The 26,405-nt window shown below is 63.3% G+C and overlaps 2 protein-coding genes across 6 annotated transcripts in view; both read left to right on the forward strand.

Annotated features, from left to right (window-relative positions):
* The window catches only part of NAP1L4 (nucleosome assembly protein 1 like 4), a 47,700-nt gene extending 34,316 nt beyond the window's left edge, over positions 1–13,384 (forward strand). For all 5 annotated transcript variants that reach the window (XM_030333099.1, XM_030333100.1, XM_030333102.1 and 2 more), the window contains 6 exons: positions 645–790; positions 2,566–2,588; positions 2,842–2,961; positions 5,419–5,448; positions 5,843–5,899; positions 12,268–13,384. In XM_030333099.1, the coding sequence (XP_030188959.1) occupies positions 645–790; positions 2,566–2,588; positions 2,842–2,961; positions 5,419–5,448; positions 5,843–5,899; positions 12,268–12,306 (415 nt within the window). In that variant the 3' untranslated portion in view covers positions 12,307–13,384. The remainder of the gene's footprint in view (positions 1–644; positions 791–2,565; positions 2,589–2,841; positions 2,962–5,418; positions 5,449–5,842; positions 5,900–12,267) is intronic.
* Positions 13,385–23,741: 10,357 nt separating this feature from the next.
* Positions 23,742–24,150, forward strand: PHLDA2 (pleckstrin homology like domain family A member 2). The gene has a single exon (XM_030332350.1). It carries the CDS (start codon positions 23,755–23,757, stop codon positions 24,148–24,150), a length of 396 nt encoding a protein of 131 aa, XP_030188210.1. The 5' UTR covers positions 23,742–23,754.
* Positions 24,151–26,405: the final 2,255 nt, after the last annotated feature.

Here is a 26,405-nt window from a genome sequence, read left to right on the forward strand (position 1 = left end):
ACCTCGTCAAGACCCTGCCGGGCTCCAGTGGCAATGGTGACTCTGTCAGATCATTTCCCAGGCCCAGGCTGTCGTCGTGGAAACAGCGTCCTGAGCAGACACTAGTCACGTGCTGCCAGGGGCTGCCCGTTGAGCCCCAGTGATGGGAAGATTAGAAAGCCGGCCGGGCTCACCCCCCGGCAGGGCCCCCATGGCAGCCGGCAGCCGGCGTGCTGTGCCCCGGTCGCGAATACGGCCAGGGGTCGCCCGCCGCCTTCCGGCAGCTTGTTCTGCTTGCTTAGCTGCCTTGAGAATTTGGGTGCATGAGTTAGTCCAGCTGTGCTCTGGGGCCAAGAGACAGCAGGTGACAACCTGTGAGCATCGTTTGGGCACCCCAGCCCCGCGCTGACCGGGCTCGGCCACAGAAGAAGTACAGAAGGTCTCGGGAGAAATGCGTCACGCTTAAGGCAGTGCTCCCAACCCGGATGGGGGCGGACCGCCCCTCTGGCCGTTCTCCTGTCGCTGAGCTTCGGATGCGCCTGGGCGTGCGGGGACCCGTGGGTGGGTTCCTCTGACAGGGTCGTCCAGGTTAGGCGCGTGGCTCTGCTTTGCTGGGCTCTCCCGTGGCGGGTGTACGTGTGCGTGATGGGCGTCTGTCTCTGCAGGTGTGTCATTGACTGGAAGAAAGGAAAAAACGTCACCGTCAAAACGATCAAGAAGAAGCAGAAGCATAAGGGCCGAGGCACGGTGAGAACGATCACCAAGCAAGTCCCCAACGACTCGTTCTTCAACTTCTTCAGCCCGCTGAAAGGTGAGTGGTGGCGCTGAGAGTGTCACGTACGACCTAGAGTCACCTACCCTCAGGGTCCTGTCCGGCGGCCCCCTGAAAACGACGCACACAAGACCATTTCTCGTGAGTGTGCGCACGCACACGCACCGGGAAGTCCAGGTGCGTGGTGGCACGTGGGCTGCTCGGCCTCGGCCCGTCGCGCTCTGGGCTCGCTGCCTTCACCGCTCGGCCCCTCTCTCCCCGGGTCTGTCTTGGAGCCTCCGGGGTGCCAGTGCCTGCTGCTTTGGGGGTGAACGCAGCTGTCAATTCAGCGCTTCGGCTTCCTTGTTTGAGGAGAAGCCCTTTGCAGCCTCGCGTGCACGGTGGCCGCCACCTGCACGCGCCCCCCGTGAAGTAGACGCGGCTTCGCCCTGAAAGGCGGTGCGTTTGCTGGAAGCCTCCAAACTGGGTTTTAAGTAACTGAAGAAAGTTGAAGTGAGATTAAGTGGACTGACTCCATTTGGGCAGGTGACTTCTGGGACCCCAAAACTGTACTGTCCTGGTCGTGTCACTCTACAGACGGGCCGGGGGTCCCTGAACCGTGCACCGAAATTTTGTGGTAGATGAATGACTCCTCCGACGAGTGTTATTTATTTATTTGTTAAATGTTTGTTTATTTTTGAGACAGAGCGTGAGCAGGGGAAGGGTGGGGGGGGCGGGGCACAGAGGATCTCAGGCAGGCTCTGTGCTGTCAGCACAGAGCCCAGTGTGGGGCTCGAACTCACGGACCATGAGATCATGCCCTGAGCTGAACTCGGACAGCTGAGCCCCCCAGGCACCCCGTGTACAGCTGTTGTTAAGGTAGTCAGAGAAACAGGGTAAGTTTGTCATGTGATGAATGTGATAAGCTTATCGGGTGATGAGCTCTGTGAAAACGAGTATGAGGTGACAGTGGGTTGGTGACAGATACTCAAGAAAAAGTACCCAAATCGATAAAATGCTTTTTGAAATGATGGAAATCCAAGATGGCCTTTTTGTTCTTAAATCTAAGAAACAGGTCCCAAAGTCAAGGGAGCAAAGCCCCGGCCCCCAGGCCAGAGTCCCCAAACCCGAAGCTCAGCCCGTGGCGGGCACGGTGCGGGGCTTACATGCCGAGGCTTGGGGCCGCGGGCCGCAGGGCTGGGTTTTGCCCGCCGGGCCCCAGCCCCCACCCCGCGGTAAGCCTTCGCCTCCTGAGACCCGGCCTGGAACGAGCACTTCTGAAGTCGGGGGTCTGAACGTCACTGGGCTTTGTTCACTTTTCGGTCCCTGTCTTTCCTGTCACGCCCGGTCCTGGGCCGGGCTCTGGTTCGGCACCACGATCTGGGCGGCTGTGTGTGTGCCGAGCGGCACGTCGGCGAGGCGTGCGGTGCTTCCTGCTGCCCGCAGGGAATCTGTTCGTTTGGCAGGAAGGACGTCCCGCGGACCCAGCCGAGGGGCGCTGCTTTGCTAACACGGCTCTGCCGTCCCCCTTCTCGGCGGGGTCCTGCGCGGGCTTGCGGGGCGCGGCTGCGAGCTCCGCTTATGGCATGAAGGCGCAGAACGGCCAGTGTGCCGCCACTCAGTGGGCCTTTCCACCTGGCAACCCTAACCTGCTGGGCATGCCTTCCCCCTGGGCCCTCTGCACAGGTCTGCGGGCGGCGCGGGCGGTGGGCAGAGAGGCGCAGGGCCGGGCTGTGCGCCGAGGCACTCGACCTGTCCGCCGGGCCGCCCGAGGGGGCTTTACCCAGGTCCTGGCTGTCCCTGTAACGTTGATGTGTTTTGTCTTTGTTTTCTAGCATCTGGGGATGGAGAATCACTGGTAAGATTTGTGTCGTCCTCAGAGTCTCCTTTGTGTCCAGAGTCATTCTGCCTTCCCTTTAGTCCTGCTTCCTCCTCCCTTAGACTCGGGGGACGTTTCTGTCATTTCTGTCCACTGCACCATGGGGCAGGTCTGGAGCACGTGTCCCCGTGCCCCTGCCTGCCAGGCCGCCCAGAGCGCGGGCACAGTGCGGGTGGGAGGGCGTGGTGCTCGTCTCATGGAAACGAGTCGTGTTGACGTTTTCCCCTCTCAGGATGAAGACTCGGAATTCACGTTAGCCTCCGACTTTGAAATCGGACATTTCTTTCGTGAGCGGATAGTCCCGCGGGCCGTGCTCTACTTCACCGGCGAGGCCATAGAGGATGACGACAACGTACGTGGGCAGGGGTGCCCTGAGGGGCAGCTGGGGGTCCCCTGGTGGCGGGGCAGAGGGCAGGGGTGGAGCGGGACTCTGGGGGGCCTCGGAGCGGAGTGCCAGCCTGTCCTCGGAGGGCCCCGGGTGCTTGCCGTGTCCTGCTTACTGCCTTTAAGCTTTGGGTAACTTTGAAACGGGAGGAAAATGTCACTCAAGGAGGTCTGGCACAGCAGACGGTCATCCACCGAGCTGACCCCTGCTAGCCTGTGGCGTACCAGCCCCAAAGACTCGAGGACCGTGCTGCATGGAAGGTGGCCAGGCTGCTCTCTCTGCTTGAGCACAGTCTAGCGAGCTGTCCTGTGGTCACCGGAGACGGTTCTCCATCACAGCTGAGGCCCGGGTCACTGGGTCTGCTTGATTTATGGAAATACAGTTTTGTAGCATCTGCTGCAAGTGTTTTAGGTGGTATTTACTCTCTTGCTTCTAGAGCTCTTGGGTGTTCCAGACGGTTCTAGGTTTCTCTTCTGAGGGGTCTGCCGAGGCCTTAGACGGGGCAGCGGGAGCGAGGCAGGTTCCGGGTGCTTGGCGCCCAGGGGCAGTGCAGGCCCGCTTCCCACAGTTCTCTTCTATGCTCACGGTCGTTGTGGGGGGGTCAGCTGTGGAGCCGGAGACCATCTGAGATGAGCTAACTTCCATCCTGGGCTGGGGCAGGAGGCGACTGTGGGGCGGGGTCGTGTCGTGTCAGGTGTGTAAGCAGCACGGCTGAAATTGACACCACGGGGGGTAGACCGGCCCGTCCGGTGGAACTTTCTGTGCTCCCCTGCCCACACTGTCCGATGCAGTAGGACCCCCTGATGGGACGCGTAAAGACCGTGACTGAGATTGTTGGCAACTGAGGAACCGGGTGTTCGGCTCTATTTAGCGTGGCCCAAGACTCTCGTGACTATGTGCCCCGGAAAGCTCGTCTCCAGACCGGGGGTGCCCGGACTCCGTTGATCACACACCCACGAGTTTTAAAACTTGAGGGGGCAGCGCCCGCACGTGTTTATTTAAGGGGCAGGCCCCGCGGACGGCACGGCTTGCCTTCCGCGCGGACGCGCTCGCGCACGACGCCCCGCATGCAGGCGTGGCGCAGAGCTGCGGAGGGGAGCCGCACGCTGACTGCTCAGACCGGGGTCCTGACCCCTCAGCAGCCACGTGGCAGCCTCTGCTGCGGTGTCCGCCCGGGACAGTGCGGTCAGTGGTGGGGAGTCTGGTGACGCGTCAGGCTGTGAGAGTAGCTCCTGTTGGCACCGCTCCTTGGCGCCTGTCGGGTAGAGGTTAACCTGCAGGCCTCCGTGGCGTTGGCAGCCCTGCCCAAGCCCCGCGCGTGGTGCCGGGGGGCCCGGCTCGCTTGCCCCGCGGGCTCCGCACCCCCACCCCCACCCGGGGGCCGCCGCTCTGCGTGAGTGTCAGGTGTGCTTGCGGCAGGACCCCCAGGCCCCTCCGGGTCCGGAGTGAGGTGATCTGCTGAGAACCTCAGGAAAGCTGCGCTTGGGCCCGTCGGAGGCCAGTTCCAGTCGGAGGCTGCGCTGAAACGCAGTTAGCTGCCAAACGGCCAGCCAGGGTCTTCCTCTGCCACAGGCCGGTCGGGGCACAGGGGGGAAAGGGCCCTGGGGTGTGTTCAGAAACCTGCCGGCGCGGGAGGGCGTGCGCCCTGGGCCCCCCGGCCCCCCGCTCTGCGGAGTTCTGTGTGAGCTGTCACTGAGGGGACGTGTGTGGACTCCAGCGAAGAAAAAGCCTGCTTAAACGGGTCCCTTGTGCCGTGCAGGCAGTAGCGATAAGGTTTGTCGTGGGTTTGGTTGTGATCGGAGTCTGATGTCTGGAGCTTGAATGAGAGCCTGACCCGTGACGTCTTTGGACCTGGGAGAAATTCACTCGAGACCAGCCAGCTACAGTGTTGGGGGTCTCTTCTGCACGCCTTAGTTCTGACTTCTTTTAAAGGCTAAGCACCAAGGTTTTATCGCACTTCTAACACAGAAACGTTTACCCTTGTATGAGACATAAAATGCCGTGGAAATTCATGCATCTTTGTAGTAAACGCCCTCTGCCGGCTTGCTTAGGTCAGCCAGTTTCTCAGGTGAACCCAGTATGTTCTTATGCTGACCAGCCTCCACCCACCCTTCCCCCCCCCCACCCCCCGCCCATCCTTAGGCCTTGTTTTCAGTGGTTTTCAGCTACCCAGAGTCCTGTGGCCGCAGTGGGGCTTGTGAACCCGAGGCCCCGCAGCGCTGGCCGCAGCCTAGTCCCCGTTCCAAGGCCAAGATGCCCAGCAGCAGACCCTCCCCTTGAGAACTGGGCCTGGAACAGGTGCTGCCGACCGACCTCTTTCCTCGGGCCTGACCAGTAGGGGCACTTGACGGGGGGACTGTGTCTGGGTCGGGGCGCCCTTGCGCTCCAGAGACTTAAAAGCTTGTCTCTGTTTTCTTTTTTCAGTTTGAAGAGGGTGAGGAAGGAGAAGAGGAGGTAAGACTTGGCCCGCGTGGAGCGTCCCTTCTCTGCGGCCGCGCCGGGCTGCCCCTGCTCGAGTGCGCGAGGTCACGGAAGCACAAGACCAGTTACACCCAACTTGTGCGGAGCTGCCTCCGAGGGCTGCACCCTGTTAAAACCAGGGGGGCGGCCAGCGCCGCCCCAGGGTCCGGTGGCTGACCCTGCGTTTTCAGCGGTGTGTTGATGCCCATTATCTGCGAGGGGATGAAGTACCCGGAAGCCATTGTGTCCGGAGGAGGTGACATAATCAGTCCCGGACAGTGATCGTCGATTCCCTCTAAATCCAGGGGTTGTTTAGTTGGTTTGGGGCAAGTGAAGCCCCGAGAGTTTAAATCCCGTCCGTTCAGCTCCTTCTCACTCTCTTGTGCAGGAATTGGAAGGTGACGAGGAGGGAGAAGATGAGGACGATGCCGAAATTAACCCCAAGGTCAGTTGTCGGGGCTGCGCACACCTGCGAGCCCCGTGCCGTGTGCTCAGACGGCCCCCCACAAGGAGGCGGTGCGGGTGCGGGGCCCGTGTGTCCTCCCGTCAGTCCTGAGAGCAGAGCAGAAAGTTCTCGAACAGGGGCTATTCAGACACCTCAGGTGTCATTTAGTGTGAGGTGTAGATATCCAGTCAGTGCTTTTCCAGCTCCTTCCTGAGCTGTCCTTTGTTTTCTTAAACCAGTCAGGAGGGCAGCCTTATTTTCCAGATCTTTAATTCTTCTAAGGTAATGACTAAATGGCGACGCGGTAAACTTCTGTGTGTTTATTTTTGGAAAAGAGGGACTTTGAAAGGAGGGACTTTGGGGGGTTGTTATTATTTCTTTTAATGAATAGAGTAGTGAAGTTGTAGACATAATCTTGTGACTGTATTTGGGCTGAGATTACTCGGAGCTGCGTGTAAATATCTCCAACGATCGCAGATGAACTAGGAAGCTTTAGTTAAACCAACAAAAAACCAGCTGAGGAGAACGGGCAACTCCATTAACTGTACCTGTAGAGGTGAGTTTTGACTTCTGGTCTCAGGTCAGCTTAAATGAAGGCACCGTGCCGCTTGCCACAGCCTCTGAATCCAGACCCCCTTTCACGCAGTCCCGAAGCTGCACGTCGTGTCTGTGAGCGTGAGATCGGTAACGCGCGCGCAGCTTAGAGTTGAATCCGTGGTGGGCCAGCAGAGCCCTGGCGTCCCCTGCGTGTGCTGACTGGATCTCGGCGTAACTAGACACTGTTTGTCCGCCCGTCCCCCGTTTTTGCCCAGAGTGGGACGTGCGTAAACTGTCGGCGTAATAACCTAGCTCTGTAAGTGGTTTGGTTTTGTTTTGTTTTTTAACACCAAGTCTTTCCGTAAATGCATGCTTACCGTACTAGCTCCTTCTAGGGAAGGATGGGAGGGAGGCGTCAGACTTTCAGAAACGTACCACGTGAATTCTCCTCTGGGCGTAAGCTCACGGAGAGGGGCATCTTTGCAAAGCCGGCCCACGCACCACGGCAGGACTGCCGCGCAGACGCGCCTGTGCTCGCCTCCGCGACACCGGGGCCCCGCCTCGGGTGGCCCCCACCGGCCGCCTGCTCCTTCCTGCTCTCCCGCTGGCGCACACGCCCACAGTTTGGATTCTAGAGCCGAGACCGCTTCCAGACCCGGGGCCCGGCTGCCTCCGGTCTCCCCTGTTGCCGGCAGTGAGGGCTCCGTTGTCGCGTCGCTTCCTTCTGTTGTCTGTCCTCCCCTCTCTCCTCGCCGAGCCTTCTGTCTCCTGCCACATGTGTTTTGCTGGAAGAGCGTCCTCTCACCAGTAACGTGACACGGGGGAGGGCGGTCAGGAGTAGCGCTCCATGGGTCTCCGTCTGTGGTGTCGGTCAGGGGAAGGAGAGCGGTGACTGAACGAGTAGCCTCGCCAGCGTGAGGCCCCAGGACCGCCAGGTCTGGGCAGCCAGAAGGGCCCGAGTCTGGTCCTGCGGAGGGATTTGTCCCGTCAGGGTCTGCACAAGTGGAGGCCGACGGGGACAGGGGCTGTTTGGGTACTAAAGGGACAGGTGTGATGGGTGCGGGTGGTTCATCTCAAGCTCGAGATTTTGCAGCCGTTTGCGTCATGAGAGAGTCGCTGTTTCTGTCGGTATAATTTGGTGCAGTTTATTTTCCTTTATGCTGACAGTTCCTTTCAATTTTTTCCCCACGTAGGTGTAATTTTTGTCTGCTAATCATTCATACGTTTCTAGGTAAGGTGGAGCTGTATTCGTTTCTAACCCAGTCTCCTGGCCTGTGCCTTACGGTCGTGCCTCACTGTCGCTCTGCGGACAGAGAGGAAGCTGCCGGCCAGGCACGTCCAGTGTGCACCAGGCTGAGCGTGCGGCTTCCTGAGGAACAGTATTTTTGCGCAGGGGCCTGTTGTGTATGTGGCCTTTTGGCTTTTGTTTTTAAGTTGTTTTTAATTCAATTTCTCTTTTAAGTTTACACCCTAGTTAGCGTCTGGTGCAACAATGATTTCTGGAGTAGATTCCTTGGCGCCCCTCCCCCCTCCCACACCCCCTCCAGTAACCCTCTGTTTGTTCTCCATGTTTTAGAGTCTCTTACGCTCTGTCCCCCTCCCTGATTTTATCTTGTTTTTGCTTCCCTTCCCCTATGTACATCTGTTTTGTCTCTTAAAGTCCTCATGTGAGCCAAGTCATATGATGTTTGTCTTTCCCCGACTAATTTCGCTTAGCGTAATACTGTCTGCTTCCATCCACGTAGTTGCCAATGGCAAGATTTCATTCTTTTTGATTGCCGAGTAATACTCCGATATATATATACGTATACGTCCCACATCTTCTTTATCCATTCATCCGTCGATGGACATTTGGGCTCTCTCCATACTTACGCTATTGTTGATAGTGCTGCTATAAAACATTGGGGTACACATGTCCCTTCGAAACAGCACACCTGTATCCCTTGGATAAGTACCTAGTAATGCAATTGCCGGGTCAGAGGGGAGTTCTATTTTTAATTTTTTGAGGAACCTCCATCCTGTTTTCCAGAGTGACTGCACCAGTTTGCATTCCCATCAGCAGTGCAAGAGGGTTCCCCCTTTCTCTGCATCCTTGCCAGCATCTGTTGTCGCCTTGTTTTTTTTTTTAAGTAGCCTCCACATCCAGTATGGAGCCCAGCGTGGGGCTTGAACTCACAACCCTGAGGTCAAGAGTCAGACACTTAACCGGCCGAGCCACCCAGGTGCCCCTGTTTTGTGTACCTCTAAAACTGACTGTCAGAAACTACATTTGGCTCCTGCTTTGCAAGCCCAGTGTTCGTTTCTGACCGAGTAGCAAAGGCATGACTGGTGTGGCATTTTGACAGAACGGCCCTCCAGGAAGAGGACAGTGAGTGAGGGCCCTGGGAGGTGCAGACCGTGTTTCCTGGGCTGTGCTAGGACCAGCCACACCCCTTGCGGTAGGAATGAGCCCATTGCTTTTTCTTGATGTGTTTCTAGTGATTGTTTGTACTTTTTAATCAGGTGTGGTGCAGACCGGTAGGTCATAAAGGGCTAACTAAACTTCGTGCCAGAATTTTTGTGCCCCAAGCTGTGGTCTGGTGTAGTGTTAGTGGCAGGTGCTGGTGTGGCTGGCTGCTGGAGAGTTCTGAGCGGGGAAGAGCCAGCAGCAGTCTCCTGGGGGCCGCCCACCCCCCACTCCCGTCCCCCACGGCGAGGGCCATCCTCGCCATCGCAGCTCTGTTCCAGTCATCAGCTCCCTCCCCCCGGGGACACCGTCCTCACTTGGCGGGGTTGGGGAGGGAGGTGGTCCGGGGTGGTGGTCGGCAGGTGCGACGGGAGGCGATGCTCATACCCGGGAGAGGAAGGCTGAGGAGCAGCGGCCGCTTATACAGCGGAGCCTGTGAGCAGGAACTTGAACTTCCCGCCGCGGGTGACCATCTGATCCTGACCGTCATTTAGACCAAACACTTTTGAGCGTCTGTCTGCATCGCCTTCCGGTCTCCCTCGCGTGGGCTCGTTCTCATAGACGAGGCCAAGGAAACGTTTTAGCTAGGGGAGACGCGCGGCCTCGGACCCGCGTGTTTGAAGGGTCGAGTCTGATGATTGACTGATGATTGACGTGCACGGATGACAGTGCGATTGCTTGGTTCCCGCCGCCCCACCCGTCTGAAGGACCAGCAGCCAGGCTTGCTCCTCCCACCCCGCCAGTCGCTTGGGAGCGTCCGCAGCCCAGCAGCCCGTGTCTCTAGGACAGAGGGACCTTCCTGGCGTGTGGCCACCCCGAGTAACACCGGCGTGCCTCAGCAGTTTTGGCGGGCCTGTGGCGATGTCGTCAGGTTCTTGCCGGGGTCCCAGCTTCTCCGGGGGGGCGGGGGGAGGCGGCCGTTCCCCCCGTAGTCGGGCAGCTCTTGGGCCCTGGGGCCGTGGGCCCCCGTGACGCAGTGCCGGCCGGCTGTGTGCTTGGTGGCCCTTTTCCACTGCTTCCCCGGCACGTGTCGTCTGGGAAAACTTGTCTTTTAAATGGTTCCCGGACAGGCAGGGTTTGGGCTATTGGAGTGTGCCTTTGAAACCCCCGCCTCCCTTCCTTTGATAATCAGTGGCGTTGAGTGACTGAGCCGTCGTCACGCTCTGTGATGTGAAACAGAGGGTGCTGGGGCTCAGTGCCGTTTTGTTTTGGCCTGTGTCACAGGTTGAAAACCATTGGCGTCTCGTTGATGAGACTCGCGTCAGAAGCTTTGGGGTTCTGGGCCACCTTGGCCAGCCAGGAGTTGTGTCCCTGTGCATGCCGCTCCCGCAGGCGGGGCCACCAGCTTCCGTCCCGGCCTTGGTTGTCGTGAGGCCCTGTCTGCCTCCAGTAGCCTTCGTCACCTAAGCTACTGAACGTGTTTTGAGTGAGTAGGCGATACGTTCTCAGGCTTAAAAACCTATACACATACGTGCGAAACCATCCAGACTTCACATCGTAAACTGTTTCCCGCCCAGCGTTACAAAACACTGTATATGCGGAACCCTTCGTGTGCGGAAAGGTGGAGAAGTCCCTCCTGTCCTGTGCCGCCCTCCCCTGTTCCCGCCTTCTCCCCCTACTCGACCACCTCCTTTGCCCCATCTCCTCTAACCCACTTCCCTGTCGCAAATACGATTGTGGAAACACACGCCCCCCCCCCCCCTCGTGCGCGGACAGCTGCCTGCGGCTCCCCCCCTCCTGCCATCGCCGCACCGACGGAGAACCAGCGGCCCGGGGCCTCTTCGGCTGCCTGGGTGGGTCACCTCCGGGTGTGTGGGGTGGGACTTTGATGTTTTCTAGCCTGGATTTCTGGTCACGTGTGTTGTGTTTTGGTGCCCGGCCTTTTCAGCGGTATTTTAGATGAGCGGGTGCCGGGCGGGTGCCAGGGCCAGGACCCCCTCCCAGAGCGGCCCCGCTGCTGGGGGTGCTGGACAGAGAGCTGGGGCCCGGCCTCGTCCCTATGCCCTCTCCATCCGCTTTCACAGGGTCCCAGGTGTTGTTTCACGTTTCTGCGGACTCTGCGTGTGATTTTTTCCGTCTTCAGTGTGATTTTCTGGAGAATGAGCTGGAGCTTCCACCGTAGCAGCTGCCAGTTCTGTTTCCCAGAAGTTTCTTCTGGACCACGTAGTGCGGGGGTTTAGCCTCCCTAGGCTTGCCAGATCGTGTTCCGAGTGACGTGTAGCCTTGGCAGCCAAGAATTCTAGGCGACTGACTGGTGCGTTTATATGCTGAGGATGGCCAGTGACCTCCTCGTGTGAGTCGGGCTGTTGGTGGCCTTCACACAAAACGTGTGTTAGGATTTGCTAAATGTGCTCGTAAAGGTGGGAGACAGATTGTATCGAGGTGAACGTGCTCTTCTGTGCTGAGGAGACCCCCTCTCTCCCTGACACCTTTTCTGGAAGGGTAGGGTTCCCACCTGGGGAGGGACATGGGGGCGGGGGGCGGTGCGTGCAGCCGTCGCAGGGGCCTCCCGGCGTCAGGTGTGGCTGCTCGGCTGCCTCTGGCCCACACTGGGTGGGGTGGCCTCTGTTCGTCTCCGGTGTTGAGCCTGTCTCAGGGGCGGCGGGAGCAGAAAGGGGGAGTCTGCTGCTGTTTCACGCAGGAGGCGTTTAGGGGCCGCCACGAAGCTTCGAGGCCGCCTTGCAGCTCTGGAACACGGGCCCTCCTGCACGCGTGCTCAGTCTCTGCGGCCCTGACGGGCCCTCCTTCTGAACGCAAGCCCTCTGATTAGACTTGGGGCATGGCTTGAAACAGAAAGGCTGCCCTACTGAGATTGTTTCTGGGAAGCTGACTTATTTTTTGTTACCGTTTAAAAATTTTAAAGTTTTTTTTTAGTGTCTGTTTGAGAGAGACAGTGCAAATGGGGAAGGGGCAGAGAGAGGGGGAGACACAGAATCGGAAGCAGGCTCCAGGCTCTGAGCCATCAGCCCAGAGCCCGACGCGGGGCTTGAACCCACGAACCGTGAGATGGTGACTTGAGCCGACTGAGCCCCATTCAGGCGCTCCACTATTTCAAATTATTTTTTAAGTTTCTTTATTTTGAGAGTCAGCGAGCAAGCAAGCAGGGGAGGGCGGAGAGAGGATCCCAAGTAGGCACAGAGCCCTACACAGGCCTCGATCCCACGACCCTGGGATCATGACCTCAGCCTGAATCAAGAGTCAGACGCTTACTTAACCGACTGAGCCCCCCAGGCGCCCCTTTGTCATTACTCTTTTAAAAGTGTGTTTGCAGGGACCATTTTTTCAGTAAGAATGAGCACACTCGTTGAGTCTTGCCTTCCGTCGTTGGTTGGAGACGGCTGGTTGATGAGATCGGTTCCCTACAAGTGTTGTTCTCTCGTTGCAGAAGGAGCCCAGCCAGCCCTCCGAGTGCAAACAGCAGTAAGACGACGGCACCGAGGACCCGTCGCGGCCGCAGCGCGACTGCACCGGCAGCCCTCGCCTCTAACTCGTTTTCAAGTGCATGATTTTGACGTTAACTTTTCCTTTATCCTTATTATTTGGCTTAACCTGTACAGTGGCGACTTAAATGCATTTCAGAGATAGGAGGTTTGCTTCCAGCACCCTCTACGGCCTTGGGTGCAGCGCGGTGGACTTTCCCAGGCCCTGCCTTTGGGAGGAGGGGGCAGTGGAAGGTCGGTCGACGCCAAGGGCAGACGTCTGGGGACGTGGTTCCAGGGCATCTAGAGCCAGTAACTCCACTCCGCAGTCGGACCGGATTCTTCCTTCACTTGGAGAAACTCACACGCTTTGTGTTTCCGCCACTTGGTCTCCTGTGCTCTCGTCGTGCCCCAAGGGCTGGTAGAGTCGAGTCCCGTTCTTAGAGCGTTCCCTCTCCAGTTTTGTCTCCCTCGGGGTGGCGTAGGGGGTGCGCGCACCCCAGCCCCGAGGCGCCAGTGCTTGTGGTCCATCCTCGTATTTATTTATTCTCTCCTGCTCGTGAGGGCTCGGGGCGCCTGCCGTCGCTCGTCCTTACAGTCTCTGAACCCGTGTGTGTGCCTGGTGACCCGGTGACTCCCCAGGTGGGTGTGCTGGCGGCTCCCACGCGAGCCAGGCCTGCGTAGAGGGACCCTCGCTCTGTCCCGCCAGCGGCCGAGGCCGGGCTCGTTTTCCTGCCGGACGGACCTCCGGCTCTGGCAGGGGCGCGGGGGGGCGCCCGTGGCGGGGGGGGCCGCTTCTCCTAGTGTGTGCATGTCGGGTCTTGCTTCCTCAGTAGCCCCTGTTTCTCGGCCCTGTGCTCATCTTGTCTTCAAAGCCCTGGGTTCGGAGTGACCCGTTCTTGGCTGGCGTGTGAGGTTTCCGAGTGTGTGACCGCGGTCTCTGGCAGCCGGGGATGCCGTGTCCACACTGTGACCAGGCCTGTAGAGTGCTCAGCCTTACTTACAATACATTTGTAACTGAATACGGTGTTTTCAATTTGTACAGAATAGTTAGAATATTCTATTAAAGTTGTGAAACACGAATCCAGTGCTGTGCAGTGTGTCTCTGGGGGAGAACCTGGTGGGAGCAGCGGGCGGGGGTCCTGGCACCTGCTCCCACCCGGCAGCTCCGGGCCGTGGCCGCGCGCCCACACGGACTGTGTCTGTAGAGCCGTGGGGAGTGAGCAGACCCAGGACTTCAGGCCTTTCCCGTGTTGTCTTTGGGGCTCTTGCAGCCGGTTCTCGGGAGGAGGCTGCGTTTACCTGGCCCATTAGGCCTCCGGACCCGCTTCACCGCCAGCGGGGTCTCAGGGTCCCCGGGTGGGCCCTCTGCTGCCACGGGAGAGGGTCTGCCCTCCCCGAGGAGAAAGCCGTTCCCAGAGTTTGTGGGGCTGTGCCTTCCAGACGCAGAGGTTCCCAGGAGGGAGAGGTCCCGCACGAAGGCCACCTTTGCTGTGTCTTCTCACTGGGGCTTTTCTGCTGGGGTCCCCGTCCCTTCATGAGAGGGAGCGCTCCCTCCCAGGACACCTGCTGCACGGGCTCTTGCTCGGGACCTGACCTGGGGGTGTCTGTCTGCTCTTTGAGCCGGAGCTGGAGCCGGGGCCGGAGAGGGCAAGCGCCTGCTCCTCCCTGCGGCCCTGGAGCCGGCATCCGGTCCACCCGTTGTCTGCCTGGGGACCAGCCTCTCCCTGGGAGTAGCTGGAAGGGGGGAAAGCGGCCACAACTGGGAGTATCTGGAAGAGCCGTGTTTCCAGCGTGCCCCAGACAACTGGAGCCAGAATGTTCTTGGTTCTTGAAGTACCCAGGCGAGCTGGGGCTCAGACTCCCCGGCCAGAGTAGCCCACGGGTGCGCCCCACCTGGGTCGCCAGGCCTGCCTTCTTCCCGCTGACACACAGTTAAACACCCCATCCCGGAGGACAGTCTGCAGAGAAGACGCCTGCATGCAGCTCCCTGTCTCCTGGCTGGGAGAACCCCTGGGGGACGGCCCCCCGGCTGGGAGCGCCCCTGGGGGACGGGCCCCCGGCTGGGAGAGCCCATGGAGGACGGGGCCCCGGCTGGGAGAGCCCATGGATGACGGGGCCCCGGCTGGGAGAACCCCTGGAAGTCGGGGCCCCGGCTGGGAGAGCCCCTGGGGGACGGGGCCCTGGCTGGGAGCGCCCCTGGGGGACAGGCCCCCGGCTGGGAGAATCCCTGGAGGTCGGGGCCCGGCTGGGAGCGCCCCTGGAGGATGGCGCCCCGGCTGGGAGCGCCCCTGGGGGACGGGCCCCCGGCTGGGAGAACCCCTGGAGGACGGGCCCCGGCTGGGAGAGCCCATGGAGGATGGGGCCCCGGCTGGGAGCGCCCCTGGGGGACGGGCCCCCGGCTGGGAGCGCCCCTGGAGGTCAGGCCCTGGCTGGGAGAGCCCCTGGGGGACAGGCCACCCCTGGAGGTCGGGCCCCCGGCTGAGAGCACCCCTGCGGGACGGGCACCCGGCTGGGAGCGCCCCTGGGGGACGGGCCCCGGCTGGGAGAGCCCATGGCGGATGGGGCCCCGGCTGGGAGCGCCCCTGGGGGACGGGCACCTGGCTGGAAGCGCCCCTGGAAGACGGGCCCTGGCTGGGAGAGCCCATGGCGGATGGGGCCCCGGCTGGGAGCGCCCCTGGGGGACGGGCACCTGGCTGGAAGCGCCCCTGGAAGACGGGCCCCGGCTGGGAGAGCCCGTGGTGGATGGGGCCCCGGCTGGGAGCGCCCCTGGGGGACGGGGCCCCGGCTGGGAGCGCCCCTGGAGGACGGGGCCCCGGACCTCTGCGGCAGCTGCTGTCCCCGCAGATCCCGACTGGCACATTCCCCTGGAGCATTCAGAATGAACCTGTTTACAAACCTGCGGCTTCGAGTAACCGCAGGATCAGGAACGACCGTGTGCCCGGGTGATGTGCAGGAGGTTCACAGGGACGGACACGGCTCTGTGAGCATTGGTCCCACTGGCCCAGGGCTCACTGCGAGCGTGACCTTTCAGAGGGGAAGCCTCCCTCCTGCCGGCCCCTGGCGGACCCACGCCCACTAGGAGCCGCAGCACCGCTCAGCCTGGCGGCTGCCGGGCCTCACTGAAGAAACGCAGGTCACGTGGGAAGAGTCTTCGAAGGGCACAGCTCCGCGGGCGGGGGGCGGCCCCGTCCGAGGACCCCCCTGCCCGGCAGTTCCGAGGCCTTCAAAAAAGTAGGTGTGCGTCACGGGCGGGAGTCCGCACCCGGCGTGTGTGCAGAGCGCGTGTGTGCAGAGCTCCGTCCCTTCGGAGACCGGCCGAGTCCACGCGTGGCCACCAAGAACGGGCGTCCGTGTGGGTGCACGCCTGTGCGTGCGTGTTCACAGGGGTTACCTTCGGGGTCTGAGCTGAACGGGGAGCTGGAGAGGGCGGCTGGGCCCCGGGCGCGGTGGGACGGGACTCCGGGCCTGCTGGCTGGCCGTGGTGAGTCACGGTGCAGGCCGTAGCGGGCGTGGGTGTCAGAGTTTGTGCCCGGTGCACGGACGGGCAGCGGGAGGGACGTTTGGATGCCGGCTGTCCCCGGAGACGCTGGCTTTCATTTCCCTGCGGGAAGAAGAGTGCGCGAGCTCCACGGAGCTGGGTCCCCGCGGCCTCAGGCTGGCGCTGGTTGTTCCAAACATATTCGGACGGCAAGATGCAGCTCGAAGCCCTGAGAAGCCGTGCCTTCCCCAACCGTCCACGGCGGCCCTGCCTCCTGGCCTGTCGGCGCAGCTGCTCCCCGACCTCACCCCTGCACGGTCACAGGAAGGGGAAGGCGGGGCCTCTGCCGGCCGGCCCTCAGCACCTCAGGGAACCTGCAGACGCTCCCTTGCCGCTTGCTCCCGAAAGTTCCAGAGCAGCCAGGAGACAGCAGCTCTGGGGGCTGGCCGGCTCTGCAGGGGCTGGGCTGCCGCCGCCTCGGGGCCCCAGGGCTGCCCGCCTGGCTGCTCTTTGACCTCTGTCTCCACTGACCCCCTGAACCGCTTGGAGCCGGGCCCACCCGGCCCCTCTTTGGGACCCTCACGGGCGGGGCCGTCACGATGCTGCTTTGAGAGGGTCAGGTGAGCATCCGGGCCCACCTCCCGTCCTCACGGCCTCTGCTGCCCACGCCCTCCCTCCCTCCCTAGACCGTTCCCTTTGAGGCCACGGGGCCGGAGTCTCGCACGTCACACGAGACCGCGCCCCCTCAGACGTGCTCAGAATCGAGCGGCTGCCGTCTCTGAGCTCCGTCCTGCCCCGGCCTCTGTGTCCCGGCCCCTGGGCGGCTCGGCTCTGCCCTGGGCCGTTCCAGGGTTTCCACAGATGCCTGGAGTTCAAGGTGGGGTCCCAGCGGGGGGACCTTGGAAGCAGGGACTGAGCTAAGCCAGCCAGACACAAGGGAGGGCGTGCAGGTGACGCGGTGGCCTCTGGAGGCTGTGCGCGGACTGTGGTCACTGGGGAGCGGGCGCGGGGGCGGCCAGGGTACCTCCGGGCGGTGGAAACTCGTGGAAACCCCTCAGTGAGTGCGCTCGGCTGTGTGTGCAAACCGTACCTCGGGGAACCCGCGTTGTCAGAAGTGCTCCCAAGTCGGGGTCCGTCCACCTGAAATCCTGGTTCTCCCCCATGATGGGTTGGGAATTGTGGCCACCCGGGGCGGGGGCGGGGGCGGGGGCGGGTCGCCCACGCCCCTGTCCACGTCTACGGGTGAGGGCTCCACAGCGTGCCCGCAGCGCCCGCAGCTCTGTGGCGGCCAGTCTGCCGGATGGGCTCCTGGCCCTGTCCCGTGGGGCCGGGGGCCGAGCAGAGGCCTGACGCACCCCCTCCGGAGCCAGGCCGAGTCGGCCGGATGGCTCCCGCTCCCACTCCCGCTCCCGGAGGGCTCCTTGGCCCCGGCCCAGCCTTCAGGCACCCCTGGACTTTGGCCCCTGGACACATCCTTCCCGCTCCGGCCTCAGCGCCTGGCCACCTGGACACAGGGGCCGACCAGCCGTTCGGTCTCCCGTCCGCCGGGAGGTAGTGGCAGGCAGAACCCCCCGACAGCAGGGGCCCCAGGACCGTCCTCCGCTGGCCCCGGCCGAACCCTCCGTTCTTCAGAATTTGCAGGCACCTCGTCTGCCTGGGACCCTCCTGGGAGCCCCTGAGGCTCGGAGGGCAGGAGCCGGCACCCCCGAGGGCACGGTGGCCGGCAGAAGCTTGCATTCCCACCAAATACTGACCCCGGCCACCGGGAGGGTGAGGCCCGGGCACACCCTGAGGCCAAGTCCTCTCGGGGCACCTGGGTGGGGCCCCTGCCCGCCCCCAAGATGCCAGGCTGACTCAGCGCAGGGAGGGCGGTGGCCGGATGTTACTTTCCCTGACGACCAGACAGGCGTGCCTGGCCCAGCCGGGGCTCCGGGCCTCTTGGGGTCTGCGACCCGGGACCTTCTGCGGCAGGCCCCACACACACGTCCTGCACCGGCTGCTTCCTCCCCCGCCGGGCCGGGCTGGGGGCTTCCGGAAGGCTGGCTTGGCGGAAATGTCCATCAGGTCTCTGAACCTCCTTGGGTCTCAGCCCGCCCCCGTTTCTGGGGGGTCTGGAAGGTACCAGTAGGGCTGCCCTCCCTGAGGGGTTGCACCAGCTCTGCGGTGGGGGTGGGGGTGGGGGTGGGGGTGGGGGAGGGGGGCCGTGAGAGGCGTCCCAGGCCAAGGGAGCACAGAACACCGAATGTCCCTCTCCCGTGCCCTTGCCTTGGGACGGCCTTGTGATGTGGAGAACCGCTCGACCTCGAAACCCCAGCTCAGAAGTCACCAGCTAATGCCATCACTCTGGTCCTCATCTGCCACCAGACTGTGTGGCAGGCCAAGGAAGGGCTGACACCAGACCACCTGGGGGCTGCATTCCGGTCCAGGGTGGTTGTGACAAATGACCACCGACTGGGAGGCTTCGCACGGAAGTCTGTGCCTATTTGGGTTCCGGAGGCCAGGTGTGGGCGGGGCCGGGCTCAGGGGGAGGGTCCCTCCTGCCTCCAGTTCTGGGGCTCTGCCTCCGTGGTCATGTGCCCCCACCCCTCCCCGTGTGTCTGGGAAGGACACCGTGATGGCATTCAGGCCCACCGGGGTGACCCGGGATGCCACGAGCTCCAAGTCCTGAATCGCATCTTTTGTCGTGTTAGGTGACACTCTCACCACATAAAGTCACATTCGCTGACTCCATGGAGACGACACCCCGGGTTTTGGTCCCCGGACTGGGGAAAAGGGACACAAATGCAGACTGCCCGTTGGAGGGCCAGCTGTAGGGGCACGGGCGCCCGGCACGCGCAGGTGGGACTGCAAACCGGCCGGCAGACGGTCTTGCCAGAGCTCTCACGCCCTTAACACGACAGTTCCGCATCCAGCCGTGAGTCCCAGTGAAGTTCAGGGACGTTCACACGACATCGCGATAATCGCAGCAGCCTGAGTGTTATGGGAGGTGATGAAATCCCAGAGTCCTTCCCGGGAAGGGAGGCAGGTACGTGGGGAACACCCAGGACACACAGAACAATGCACATGCACACATTGTGTTTCTCTTCTGCGAAACCCGGAAGGTCCTATCTGGACCTGCGTGTGTGTGCGTGTGTGTGTGTGTGCGCACGCGTGTGTGTGTGGATACAGTTCTTACATTGTGGCAAAGTACACGTGACATTACGTTACCATCAACCATTTTCAGGTGCACAGCTCGGTGGCATGGAACACATTCACAGTTCACACCGTTGTGCGCCCATCCCCACCCTCCGTCTCCAGAGCTTTCCATCTTCCCAAATGGAAACCGTCCCTGTGAAACACTGACCCCTACCAGCCCGGGCGCCCACCGTCCGCTCTCCGTCTCCGGGAATCTGGAGACTCCAGGGGCCTCGTGTGAGGGGATCACACGTGAGCATCACGGTCCCCGGGTCCATCCACGTGGTGGCAGGTGTCAGAACGTCCGTCCTCGTCAGGCTGAGGGACCGTCCAGGGAGCGGACAGACCACATCCATCCATCCGTCCGTCGGTGGACACGGGGTCGCTTCCCGATCGCGGGACCAGTCCTTCTGCCTGGGGGCAGGTGGGGGCGTCCCCCAGGCAGGCTCCGCGTGAATCCTGGATGCAACCCTCGGGTCAGCATCAGTCCACCTCTGGGCGGCTTTCACGTTTGGGGATGGACCCAGACGTGGGACTCCTGGGTCACATGGTAATTCGATTTTTAATTTTGGGGGAAATGCCTCTTTTTTTCAATTTTTTTTAACGTTTATCTTTTGAGACAGAGACAGAGCATGAGCAGGGGAGGGGCAGAGAGAGAGGGAGACACAGAATCCGAAGCAGGTTCCAGGCTCTGAGCTGTCAGCACAGAGCCCGACGCGGGGCTCGAACTCATACCGCGAGATCATGACCTGAGCCGAAGTCACACGCTTAACCGACTGAGCCACCCAGGCGCCCCGGGAAATGCCTCTTAACAAGGATGAAAGTTCACTCAAGACAGCAAGAGTGGCCCAGGGTGGCAACATAAGGACACTCTGGAATCGTTTCAGCCTTTATTACTTTTATGCCAACAACTGGTTACTATGTTGGCAATTTTTTCTTTTTTAAAGTTTACGTATTTTTTACTTTGAGAGAGAAAGATGGAGAGTGAGCAGGGGAGGGGCAGAGGGGGGGTGGAGAGAGAGAATTCCAAGCAGGCTCCACGCCGTCAGCGCGGAGCCCGACGCGGGCTCGAACCCACGAACCGTGAGATCACGACGGGAGCCGAAACCCAGAGTGGGACGTGTAGCTGACTGAACCACCCAGGCGCCCTAATTTTGGAAAATTTTTAAAGTAGGAAGGGGCTTGATCAAAATGTGCACGACGGGGCCCTGCCCCGCACCCGCTGCGTGAGAGGCGCGGGACGTGGGGGGGGCAGCCCGGCCCCCCATGTGTCCCCGTGCGGACACCGCCCGGGGGCTGCGAGGACTGACCGCCGTCCACAGGGTGGCAGCCAAGCCTCGCCCACCTCGTCTCCCTCCGTTCCCTTCATCCATATTCATGCTTTCATTCAGGCCTCCGGAGACGTCCCGTGTCCGGGGGCTGAGCCCTGGGCCGTCTTCGGCCACGTGACATGACTGGGAATGCCCAGGGGCTCCCCCTCCCCGCTCCCACCCCAGACCCCGTGCCTGCCCTTCTGGTTCTGCGGCCTCCACACAGGCGGATGCTCTAATCGCATCTCTTGGTCGGTGAGGCAGGTGCCTTTTCGGGCCACTGGTTTCCAAAAACATTCCCCAAGGGCCTGGGCTGGGCCCTGGCGGCCCCGACACTGAGACACTGTCCCTGCATTCCAGGAGCTGATAGTGACCTCTGAACAAGGTAGTGCGGGCTGGATAGGGAGCTCGCCAGGGGCCAAGGGGGAGAAAGGCGTTCTGGGCCCTTTCTCTTTGGATCCTTAGCGTCTTACGAGGCAGGCCCCCCACCTGTGAGACTCCAGCCAAGGGGCTCAGAGGACCAGACGGGGGGACGAGAGACACAGGTCCCAGGGGCCGAAGCCAGGCTGGTGGTGCAAGCCTGAAACAGCCTCCTGCCCTGGGGCCTCTCGATTTTCCCAGGCTGGAGCAGTAAGGAGAGGGATGCAGGGCAGGCCTGAGTCAGTCACAGGCCGCGACCTCTGGTGCCGTGACTCCAGGCAGCGTGGGCCTCCCCGCCCTCCTGAGGTTCGCGAAGGCCCAGCAGTCACAAAGCTGGTGGGAGCAGTCCTGAGGGCATGCCCCTCCCGGCAACCCGGGGGGCTTCCCGGAGGAGGCCAGAGGAGCGGAGGAGAGGGTCTCCCGGGCAAGGGAAGCAGGGAACCCCATGTCGGGCTGTCCCTGAGCACGGCCTCCCACAGGAAGAGGGTAGTATCGAGCCCCAGGCACATGGGCCAGCTGTGACGCACGGCTTCCTCACACACAGGTTGCTGTTCCCAGGGCTGGTTGGGCAAGAGCGTCCGGGCCCAGCCTCTCACCGCTGTGGGCATGACCTCACGAGGGGCCTTTCAGAGAGGTGCCCTCATTCCGTCTGGGCCCAGCTGGACAGGACAGCCAGTGGCCTGGGCCGGAAGTTTGGAGACCAGTCTGTCTGCCCCCGGGGGAAGAAGGGGGTGTCCCCCCGGGGCAGGCCCTGCGTGAATCCCAGAGGCGACCCTTGGATAAACATTAGTAAACTTGGCTCTGACCCACAGTCTGACGCCACAGACAGAGGCGAGGCCCAGCACGGCCCCACCCCCTTCACTTGGGCGGGGCCGCTTCCTGCCCCCAGGCCTTGGGGCGCAGGAGGACGGACTGGGTGGGAACCCCTCCGGCTGGCAGTGTGACCTCAGCCGAGTCCCTAACTTCTCTGAGACCCCCACTCCGCTCCCTGCGGATCCAAGAGAGCAACCCCAACAGCCCCCACCTCGTCGAGGGACCATCAGGGACATAGAGGGCGCTGGGGCCCCGTCTCTCCAGCCTGCGGCACCCGCCCGGCCTAGAAGCCTGGGGAGGTCCCAGCGCCCCTGAGGTGCAGCCCAAATCCACACCGGGGTCCCCAGTGCCCGGCGGGAAGCCGTCCTGGTGGCTGTCCGATGGCCCAAAGCGGGCTCCCCCTGAAAGGTCTTCCCTTGGGGGTGTTGGCTCAGTGTTTTGCTCCCTGGTCATCCCTCCCAGCCCCCTTCCCCAGCGGCTCCCCCAGGTGGGCCTGTTGGGGGTGGGGTGGGGGGGCACAGGGCCCCCTCCCGGCTCCAGGCTTAAGCTGCGGGGAGGGTAGCAGAGGCCGGCAGGCTCCCCACGGGGCGTCTGGGGGATGCGGGTCTCAGGCCCCAGGCCAGGGGCTGTTGGCGGTGGAGATGCCTGGGTGGGCCGGGCCCCCGGCCCCCAACCCTCCGGAATCCCCAGCCTGATTCCCACCCACCCAGGCTGTCCCGCCCCAGGTCTCCCTGCCAAGGTCGGAGCCAGGACTCTCCACCTGCCCTCCCAGCTCTGCCTGACGCACACCTGTCAGAGCACCCCCCCCCACCCCGGGGTCCCTGACCCATCAACGCTCCCCAGAGAGCCCCCCCCCCCAGTGGCGGCCAAAGACAGGAGCGCTGGACCGGCGGGAGGCGGCCTTACCCGGCCTCACCTACTCCCTCTCACTCGCCCTGCCCTTCCGCACCCCCGGCCACACCGGTGGGGACCGCTGGGCAGCTGACACCTGACGCCATTTGCACAGGCCTGGCCCAAGCCCTCGTGTGAGCTGGCGGTGTCCTCCTTCCTCGCCGGGAGCCTGAAGGGCCGCCCTCTGAGAGCTTAGGGGACTTGCCAAGGCCACAGAGCCGGGGGTGGGGGGTGGGGGCAGCTTCACAGACCTGCACCTAGAAGGTCCTGCCTTCGGTTCTATGCTCCACTGTCATTGGCTTGAAACCTGGGAACCTGGTTTTCATTTGTACCGCCCCACAGGTGTGCCGCCTGGAGTGCTGGTCACCGCCCCCAGGGGGCTCCGTCCCTCCCTGTTCTGTGCGCAGTCTCCGCCCCTCCCGCCCCGCCCCGCCCCCACAGCTGGGTTGGGGGGCTGGGGGGCGCCGGAAGGTGGGTGCTCTGGAGCGGTCCCCGCCCCCAGAGACCCCTTCTGAGGAGCCTGGAGCGGGCACCGTCACTCCTGCTCCCGTAAACCCTTTAGAGGAAGGGAGGACATACCCATGACTCAGCCGCCCCGCCGCCCCTCTCCAGGCCGACCCTCCAGCACCCACAGCGCCTAGGGCCGAGCCCCATGGGGCTGTGCAGGCGATGGGAGTCCTCTGCCCAGACGCCAGGAGGACTCAGGGAGGAGGACAGGCCCCCTCGGGGTGCTGTTCCAGCACTTGCCACGTGCTCCCCAATCTAACGAAAGTGTTACTGTCCCCATGTCACAGAAGAGAAAGCCGGCCCGGAGCACCTGCTCTCCGGGTAGGCCCGGCCCAGGTGGGCGAGCGAAGGTTCCCGCCAGGCGCGGCCCGCAGGAGGGTGGGGGGTGAGGGGCAGGTGGGAGACAAGGCCGGCCGGGCAGGGCCATCGGACGGTGTCCCCAGGAAGGGTCCCCAAGGCGCGGGGGGCGTCCGCCGCGAGCCCTCGAGCGGCGGGACTAGCCGCCGGAGCGCCGGGAGGGTGGGCGTCCTGGGCCGGCTCCGTCCCCGGGTGCTTCCCGGGGCTCCGGGCCGTGAGTCACCGCGGGCAGGGCCGGCCGCAGCGCATTCCTCCGCGGGGCCGGCGTCCGGGGCGGGGTTGGCGGGGCGGGGGGCGAGACCACAAGTCACCCCACGGGGCCGGGGGGCCGGGGCGGCCGGCACCGGCGAGCTGACAGCCCCCGGCGGTCCTGGACGGCAGGGGGCGTGGCCTCTGGTGGGGCGGGGCCCGGGGGCGGGGCCGGGCGCAGGCGGGGCCGCCTTAAAGCGTCGCCGGGCCGGCCGGGGCGCATCGCCAGCGCCGCCGCCGCCGCCGCCGCCATGAGGACGCCCGGCGAGGTGCTGCGCGAGGGCGAGCTGGAGAAGCGCAGCGACAGCCTGTTCCAGCTGTGGAAGAAGAAGCGCGGCGTGCTCACCCCCGACCGCCTGCGCCTGTTCCCCGCCGGGCCGGGCGCGCGCGCCAAGGAGCTGCGCTTCCACTCCATCCTCAAGGTGGACTGCGTGGAGCGCACCGGCAAGTACGTCTACTTCACCATCGTCACCACCGACCGCAAGGAGATCGACTTCCGCTGCGCGGGCGAGAGCTGCTGGAACGCGGCCATCACGCTGGCGCTCATCGACTTCCAGAACCGCCGCGCCCTGCAGGACTTCCGCAGCCGCCAGGAGCGCGCCGCGCCCGCCGCGCCCCCCGAGTCCCGGCCGGCCCGCGCGCCCTGAGCGCCGCCGCCGCCGCCGCGGTGAGTGCGGGGACGCCGTCCGGGGGGGCGCCGCGCCGTCGAGGGGTCCCTGGGGCGCGCGGGCCGGGGCTGTCGCTCGCTCCTCCCGCGTCTGGGGCCTGCGGGGGGGGGGCGGGGAGAAGGGGGACCCACAGGCCGGACGCCGAGCCGCCAGCTCCCTAACCCTCCTCCTTCCCCCCTACAGGAGCCACTCACTCGACGACGAGTCGGGGGCCGCCCTCCCGCCGCCCACAGTGAGGACAGAGGCCGAGAGCCATGTCCCTGTCCCACAGAGAAGGACCTTCCCGTGCGGAGCCGCCGAGCCTCGGCCCGCTGAGCGGGCGCGTTAAATTATCAGACTATCTATGTATTTATTTTGATGGTTATTCGTCGTGGAACCGTCTGTCTTCATATGTAGTGTTTGCATCAGTATGTTCATTCCAAATAAACCGCCTGACCCGTTCCCTTTTCTACCAGCCGCTGTGGTGCCGTGTGACCTTACTGCGGGAGGGTTGGCGGCCCTTTCGGTGGGGGTGGGGGTGGGGAGAGCTGCCACCCTGGCGTCGGAAGGGCCGGGAAGCCAGGGCACTTTGAATGAACGCAGTGTCATCCGCTGGGCCGGGTCCACACCCTCCTTGCCAAGCAGCCTCTCCAGAGGCTGGGAAGTGCCCTGAGGTTTGGCCCTGGCTGACTTCTCCTGGGCGTGTGTCCGGAAGGACGGGGCCTGGTTTCGCTCAGGGAGGTCACTCCCAAACTGCCCCGCCGAGGTCAGGGCACCCCCTGCACCTGAGCTGCCCCTGCTCGCAGCGGGTGCCGGCCCCACCTGCCCCCCACCGCCCACATGCCACCTGTGCCCCCCGCCCCCCCCCCCCCCCCGTTAGGGAGCCCTCAGCCCTCCGGCCGCGCGCCCCCTGTGCTCCCCTTGACCCCAGCCCTGCTGGGGCCGGGGCAGCTCCCTGCAGCCCCCACCAGGCCCCGCTGGCCCGCACCCACGGTGCTGGAGCGGGGAGGCGGCGGGGCCTCCGGGCAAGTGGGGGGAGGCCGGGGCCTCGTACTCCTGATGGTTGGCAGCTGGCGAGCCCTCCCTGTCCGGCCGGGTCCCCGTCCTCCGGAAGTCAGGCCGGCCGCCACCGTCAGTCCAGCACCGCCCGATGGGAGGACACCGGAGGCGCGTTCCCGCGAGGAAAGGTGCGCTGGCAGTGACCAAGCCGGAGCGCGGAGGGGGACCCCGATCGCCGGCCGCTGAGGGGGCCTGCATTTCGGGGACCCTTCTGGCTGGAAGGGCGATGCTACGTGGGGGAGGCAGCGGCGTCGGGAGCGAACGACCAAACATCGGGCCCTGATGTCTGTCCCTCACACCCTCACATGGGACCGGCGGAGCCTCCGCGCCGGGTCCCAGGGCTCAGACTGGGGAGGGGCTGTCCCTTTGCTGCGAAGCCCAAGGAAACCATTTCCTGCAAGGAATTTTCTCCCGAAGGGAACAGCACTCCTTACGAAGTCCCTGAGCCAGTGGGGGACTGCACTGGCCCCCGACGGACCCCTGTCCTGCCCCTCCCTGGAGACCTGCCCAGACCCTCACTGGGACAAAGGGTGAAAGTCAAGGTGAGACCCCGCCCCCCCCCCCCCCCCATCCCCAGTGAGGTTCACAAGCAAGCTGGTCTGGTCTGAGCTCTCGGGCCGGAGGGTGGACGGACCTCTGCTCTCTGAGGCCCTGCTGGTTGGACCATGGAATTCTGGGGTTGGGGGTCCCGAGTTGTGAACTAGCTTCTTTTACAGGCAGCCCGTGGAGAGGTGGGGAGTGGCCTTCATGGTCTCAGGGTCACCTGCCGACCCCACTGGCATTGTTGTGTCCACACTGGTCACGCTGGCCCCCCTGTGCCCCGGTGCCTTTCTCCCTACAGCTGGGTTGAGGGGTGGGGAGGGGGAGGGGGTGGGGCTCCCCGGGCCTGGGTCCGCTGGCGGGCCATTTCCCCGGGCCTCTCTGCAAGCCTCAAACTCCTCATCTTTGAAAACAACCTGTTTCCGTTCACGTGAGGTGACTGACAAGGGCAAACAAGCAGGCAGCGCGCTCGGCCCCGAGGCCAAGCCGTGGAGGACTGGGGGCGGGTGGACAGCTCCGGTCTCGGGGGGTTTGAGCAGAGCCGTCTGGGCGGCAACAGGGGGGCCTCCTAGCTGGGGACGGGCTCCAGGCGGGGGAGGGCCTGCTGCACAAGGACAACTTGGGTGATCAGGCTCTCTCCAGAGCCCTGGGGCCCG

Source organism: Lynx canadensis, chromosome D1 (assembly GCF_007474595.2).
Source record: "Lynx canadensis isolate LIC74 chromosome D1, mLynCan4.pri.v2, whole genome shotgun sequence".
In the NCBI taxonomy this organism is placed as follows: Eukaryota; Metazoa; Chordata; class Mammalia; order Carnivora; family Felidae; genus Lynx; species Lynx canadensis.

Coding starts and splice junctions, on each gene's coding strand:
- PHLDA2 (XM_030332350.1), top strand. CDS start 23,755: ATGAGGACGCCCGGCGAGGTGCTGCGCGAGGGCGAGCTGGAGAAGCGC.